The 6,000-nt window shown below is 48.2% G+C and overlaps 1 protein-coding gene across 2 annotated transcripts in view; it reads left to right on the top strand.

Moving 5' to 3' along the window:
• The first annotated feature begins 293 nt into the window (after positions 1 to 293).
• TTC9 (tetratricopeptide repeat domain 9) overlaps positions 294 to 6,000 on the top strand; it is a 50,582-nt gene continuing 44,875 nt past the window's right edge. For both annotated transcript variants that reach the window (XM_066608400.1, XM_066608399.1), the window contains exon 1: positions 294 to 717. In XM_066608400.1, coding sequence (XP_066464497.1) covers positions 399 to 717 — 319 coding nt within the window. In that variant the 5' untranslated portion in view covers positions 294 to 398. The remainder of the gene's footprint in view (positions 718 to 6,000) is intronic.

The raw sequence follows: 6,000 nt of genomic DNA, 5'->3' as shown, positions 1-6,000 counted from the left end.
TTATTTGCACGTTCAAGACTGGATTGGAAAGGTGTGTCCAAACATTTGACAGGTATTCTGCTGACTGGTAATTGGAACTACATCCCGTCCATAGAGCAATTGTCACTGCTGCTGTACCACATAGCTGCCAGCAGGGGGAGCTACTATCCACAGCCATTGTGATTGCTGGATTGTTCTGCTCCTCACTATAATGTAGTCTTTCTTGCGTGCATTTTAGGAGAGGTTTGAAGCTAAAGAGGTTCTGCAGCAGTGCATGAGGGCACAAGCATGTGCTGTAGTTGGTAGTGACGGGCAGGGCGACTGTCTCTTTAACAGCTCAGGAAGGGGCAGCCCTGGGAGGAGGAGGAGGAGGGAGCTGCCTCTGTCTGGCTGCTTGCAGACGGATCTCCCATAGACTGATGTGTGGAGGTGCAGCTCGTGCTGGACATGTAAGCACTGCCGCCTGCACAGACATGGACCGGGCCAGCCTCACGGGGGGCATGCGTGGGGACCCGGGACAGCTCATCCACAGATCCCTGGACTTCAAGAGCCAAGGGGCACAGTGCTACAAGGACAAGAAGTACCGGGAGGCCATTGGCAAGTACCACCGGGCACTGCTGGAGCTGAAGGGGCTCCCGGGGGAACAGGACAGCGCCGGGGACCCCCAGCAGCTCTTAACGGAGGAGCAGAAGAGGGCGGTGGAGGGCATCGAGGTGGATTGTTACAATAGCCTGGCAGGTAGGTGGGTGTTGATGGGCATAGTGTGAGCCTGACATGTCAGATCTCTGCCTGGAAGTGTGGGCATCACCTGTCAGTTCCAGCTGGAAGCACCTTTGGTATGGTGGCACTTGTCTGCCTATGGGCACCCATACAATAATGTGCCCTGTGCAAAGAAGCAGGGTGTGATGCCAGTCCTGCAGGGCACCTGCATGTGTTGCACCCTGTACAAGAAGACTAGTTGTTATGACTCCATGGGCAAACGTGGCTGACTGCCATGGCTCTTCCCTGGGTAAAAATTGACTATGATTCCTCCCCCATGGGCAAAAGTGACCAGGTGTGATGCTCCTCAGAGCACAGTGTATGACTGTGATACCCACCATGGGCAAAAGCAACTGGGTGCGATGCCTTCCAGGGCAAAATCTCAGTGAAGCCACCCGTGGGTAAAAGCGACTGGGTGCGATGCTCCCCAGGGCAAAAGTGGCAAGCTCTAATGCATCCCCATGGCAAGTGGTTGGCTGTAATGCATCATCTGTGGCTAGTTGTGAGGCACCCCACCGGGAAAAAGCGTCAGGCTGCCATTGCCCCCCCCCCCCCCCCCCCCCCCCCCTCCTTTCCCAGGCAAAATCCCCTAGATGACATGTCCTTCAGGTAAAACCAACTGGCTACAATTCCATTCTTTGTCAAAAGTGTGTGGTTATGCTGACTAGTTGGGAAAAAATAACAACATGGCTGGGTGTCGTGTGGCCCATGGGCAATGCCAAGTCTATGTGGCCATCTCTTGGCAAAACCACTGTGTATAATTCCATGGTTGCTTTTGATGCTACCTCTGGGCAAATTCAATTAGATTCCTCCTTTTGGTCAAAAGTGAGTTACAGTGAAGCATCTTCTGTGGGACGGGCATGCTGGATGATTCTGCCCCCCCCCCCCCCTTCTTGGCTGGACATGGGCAGCTGGCTGGCTTCCACTCCTTGAGGAAGCTATAATGTCCTCTGGGCAAAAGTGGATTGCTGCAATACAGTATTTCCCCAAGGTGGGCATTAATCCTTGAAAAGCTATTAGGTGTAATGTACTTCTATATGGATTGTATGTGCTGTATAGCTGTAATTGAGAGGCATATTATAGTTTTATGATAGAGGTTACAGTAACCATTAGAGAACACATTGGACATTGTACATAGTAGCGTATAATGGTAGTACTCTAACTAACATTACTGTTCAGTATTGTAGGATAGTAAATGTAGTATGGCATAGTACAGATGAAGTACTCTTTGGGTGACATTGGTCCAGGTGCCCATAATTTGGCTTACACTGAGCACTATGTTTGTGGCAACCAGTACGTGAAAGCATCTTGCAGTCGGTATTATCGTATCTTGACTCCACCGGAAGCTAGGGGTTTGACAGGAGGAACGCCCCTCTTACACCCCTAGCTCCCAATTGGCTCATAAAGTGAAGGTCCTGGAAGAAGGTAAAGTGTATGTCTGCTGGAAGCGCCGTAGTAAGTCAGTGTGTGTTAGCCGCCACTCAGCTGCTGCACTGTTACAGCAGCTAAGTGGCTGTCCCCCGGCCTCCCAGCTGTCCTCGGCCCAGTGCCTATAACGGTGACTCCCCTGCCGCTGTTGGCTGCCTGCTCTCCTAATGCAGTGTGCGGGGGACGCATGTCAGAAAGTGTAGGGCTCCGTTGCTGGCTCCCTGCTGTTGTGCTGCTGTGGGTGGACAGCGTCTGTGACTTCATGGACCCTCGGCGCTGTGTCCTCCATGCTGCTGAATGGGGGGGAAGAAAAAAGGGGGACACCTTCAGCGGTGCCAATGGCAAAGCTGCTTCACGGCCCTGTGGGCTCCCTCATGCCGACACCGCTCTGCGCTTCAACACAGAGCGGGGTGCCTTCTTCTGTCTGCCCGGCGGGGAGGGGGTTTCACCTGGGCCAATGCGCGCCTCGAGCCGGCGCTGTGCAGCCAATCGGGTACAGGGGGCGTCACCCCCCTGTCAATCTTGACTCCACCAGTTGTTCCTGGGGATGTCAAGATACAATAATACCCTTGCAGTCAACTGTAATTTTGGGGGTAATCTTTTAGCAAATATTGGCTGCTTTGTGTAAGGGCAGGCGTACACATTAACAGTCCCTGACAGACTTCATTAACTATATAATGGGGTCTGTTGGGCTTCTGTTGTGACAACCAGCATTTTCCAAGCAAAATAGCGCAGCATGCTACACTATTTCTTCCAGGGTTTTGTGCGAGGTCTGTGCCAGAGGCTCCAAATGGAGATGTGACGAGAGCTTTCGAAAACAACCCGAAAAGTAGGACACCAGTAGCAAATTGCACAGGTGGTGTATTGACTGTTGATGATAAAATTCTTATAGCTGGGCTACTAAAAGAAAAAAATCTAACAGTCTCATGGAGAGGTCCAGCTGAGAAAGATAGGTTTGTGCCAGTTGATTCACACTATCATATTGATTATGTGGGCCCCACATAATACTACAGGGGAAATGTGCAGGTTCCAGCTGCCTCTCCAAATTATAACTGGTCACATCATCATTGGTGGAGATCCTTTAGCAAAGGCCAGGACAACTATTTTTGGGCACCATTGGGCACTGCTGTACGGTCAACATACACTTTGCATTATCAATTATAAACAAAGTGGCTTTACTATCCTTAGGCCAGGTTCACATGAACCGATTTGAATTGCAGATTACGTGTTTGCCATCCGCAGTAAAACCTGGGCATTGAAAGGCATATATCTTCGAATTTTCCTTTAGACTTGCGGGTATGAATTGCATAGTCTGTGAGTGGAAGAAGAATCACAGCATGCTTTATTTTAGTGCGGATTCTGCACAGACGGCCTCAAAAGATGTTTATGGATTAACACTGCGTATGAGCGGCAAAAACGCTCGCAACTTGATAGGAAAGTCGGAATGCCAGCTGGAGGGGAAAGAGAGAGATCTTCTGCGTAGATGATACGCTAGGCACATGCCTACATCCGCACGGAAAACCTTACGTATCCGCAAGCATTCGCAGTTATTTTCCACAAAGGATCGCAGGTCTTCTGCTGTGGAAATCCACATGTGGACTCTGACCCTTTCGTGTGAGCCCGGCCATACACTGGCATGGTAATTGGTAGCTGTGCACCATTCCTATTGAGCTATATAAACTACTGGGCATTGAATAGTTTTAAAGTTGCAGACCCGTAGCCATCACGGAGTGGGCAGCTGTTCCACTTGCCCAGGCCGACAGTGTCGCACCCGCTTTGTAGTCCAGACACTCGTCTCATTCTCTGAGCAGCTGTTCTTGGATGTGGACATAGAGGTTGTGCTGTGGAAGTTGGTCAGTTTTTGCTGTACATGATTCTTCCAGACTTTTGCACAGGTTCCTATTCCTGGAGTGACAGCTGCTCCGTGGTGAGATTAGGGCTGTACTTTTCTGTAGGTTGGCCATGTAGCTAACCACATAGATATCATATTCAGAATGCAGTGAGAAGATGGCATATTGTGCCTGCTGTGGTCAGGGACAGATATTATGTGGTGTTTTGTGTCTGATTTAACTTTTAATTGGGTTCATTGTCTTTAAACACTTTTCTACCAAATTAATTGGACACCTGAGCAAGAATCAACAGTAGTATTTATTTCCAGATGTTACTACTTAGTGGGGCACCTTTGGCCTTAATGACATTGGATACTCTCCGTGGCATTTCTACTAACGTCTGATACACTTCAGCTGGTATTTCCCTCTATTCATCATGCAAATGTCTGGCAAGTTCTTTCAAAGAAGATGCATCGGCCCCGTCTACAGTGGTGCAAGGAGCGCTGTCAATGGATAGTTGAGCAATGGAAGAATGTTGTATGGAGTGACAAATTGCGCTACTCCATCTCCAAATCAGATGGACATACTTGGGTGTGGAGGATGTCTGGGGAACGGCCTTTTACCTGAGTGTTGTACTAACAGTTAAAAGGGTTGTTAAGTTTTAGACTCTTGATAACCTAACCAGAAAATAGGCTATCAGTAGTAAATTGGCAAGGGTCTTCCACCTGGACCCCCACTGATCAGCTGTTTGCCACACTGGTGTACCTTGTGCATGGAGCTGATTTCTCCAGGAAGCAGACGGCTCTGTTCCCACTACAGTAGCCAGGCTCGTCTCCTCCCCTTGAAGAGAGGGACAGTGTTTATTGACCGGGAGTGAAAACTGGCCGATATACGCCTGTCTGAATAAGCCCTAAAACACAAGCGCATTGGCCCAGTGAACAGCTGATATCCTGGGAGACAGACACTCACTGATGGACTATTCTCAGGCTAGACTATCAATAGTTTACAACTGGGCAATCCCTTTAAGTATGGCAGTCCATTATTGTCTGGGGATGGCATTGTCTCGGTCCGTTGGTTGTAGTGGCAAGAACAATGAACACAGAGGTGTACCTTGGAATCCAAGACAATAATGTGTTGCCAACAATGTGTCAATACTCTTGGTATGGTCAGTAATACTTCCAACAAGACAATACACCTTGTCACAAATCCAACACTGTTTTGTGTTGGTTTGAGGAAATGGATGTTCCACGATTTGACTGGTTGCACAGCGTCCCAATCTGAACCATGCTGAACATCTTTGGGATGAACTGGAACAGTGGGTCAAGAAATATGAACAGCTTCCATCTTCTTTGAGAAAACTTGCCAGACATTTGCAGGATGGATGGAGGGAAACGCCAACTGAACTGTATCAGACACTAGTAGAAAGTATGCCATGGAGAGTGTCCAATGTCATTAGGGCCAAAGGAGCCTCACTAAGTATTAATATATGGAAATAATGACCACTTTTTGATCTGGAGTCTAATTACTTTTGGTAAGATAGTGTAAGAATATAGCTGGAATAAATAAGGATGTATGCAGTTATATTGCATTGAAAACAATGAGCAATATCGTAGAGTTTTCTCTGCAATGCGAGGCACTCTCGCATCGCTAGAAAAAATATTGCTGCTGGGTAGGCACTCATACATCCTGTATCTCAGGTTCTCTGTAGAACTTCAGTTGAATTTGACTTGTATTGTATGTGGTGAACTACAGCAAATTATTTGCAGTGGGTTTCTTCACATGGGTGATTGTACATAGAAATTGTAACATGTTCTATCCCAGTGCAAGTCTCCCACGAGAATACAACATGCAGATGTGTGGTCTCCCGCACGTCACATGAACGAAGTGTGCTGCTGTATCTTGTGTTCGTTTGCTTTTGGATTTCAGCCATAACTGTGTGCAGCTGCAAGTTTACATCATATTGTTGCCCTTTGGCTACTACCATGTTTCTTGGCTTCACTATGAT

This window comes from Eleutherodactylus coqui, chromosome 6 (genome assembly GCF_035609145.1).
Source record: "Eleutherodactylus coqui strain aEleCoq1 chromosome 6, aEleCoq1.hap1, whole genome shotgun sequence".
NCBI lineage: Eukaryota > Metazoa > Chordata > Amphibia > Anura > Eleutherodactylidae > Eleutherodactylus > Eleutherodactylus coqui.
The sequence above is the reverse complement of the archived record's forward strand: the minus strand, read 5'-3'. Positions and strand labels throughout refer to the sequence as shown.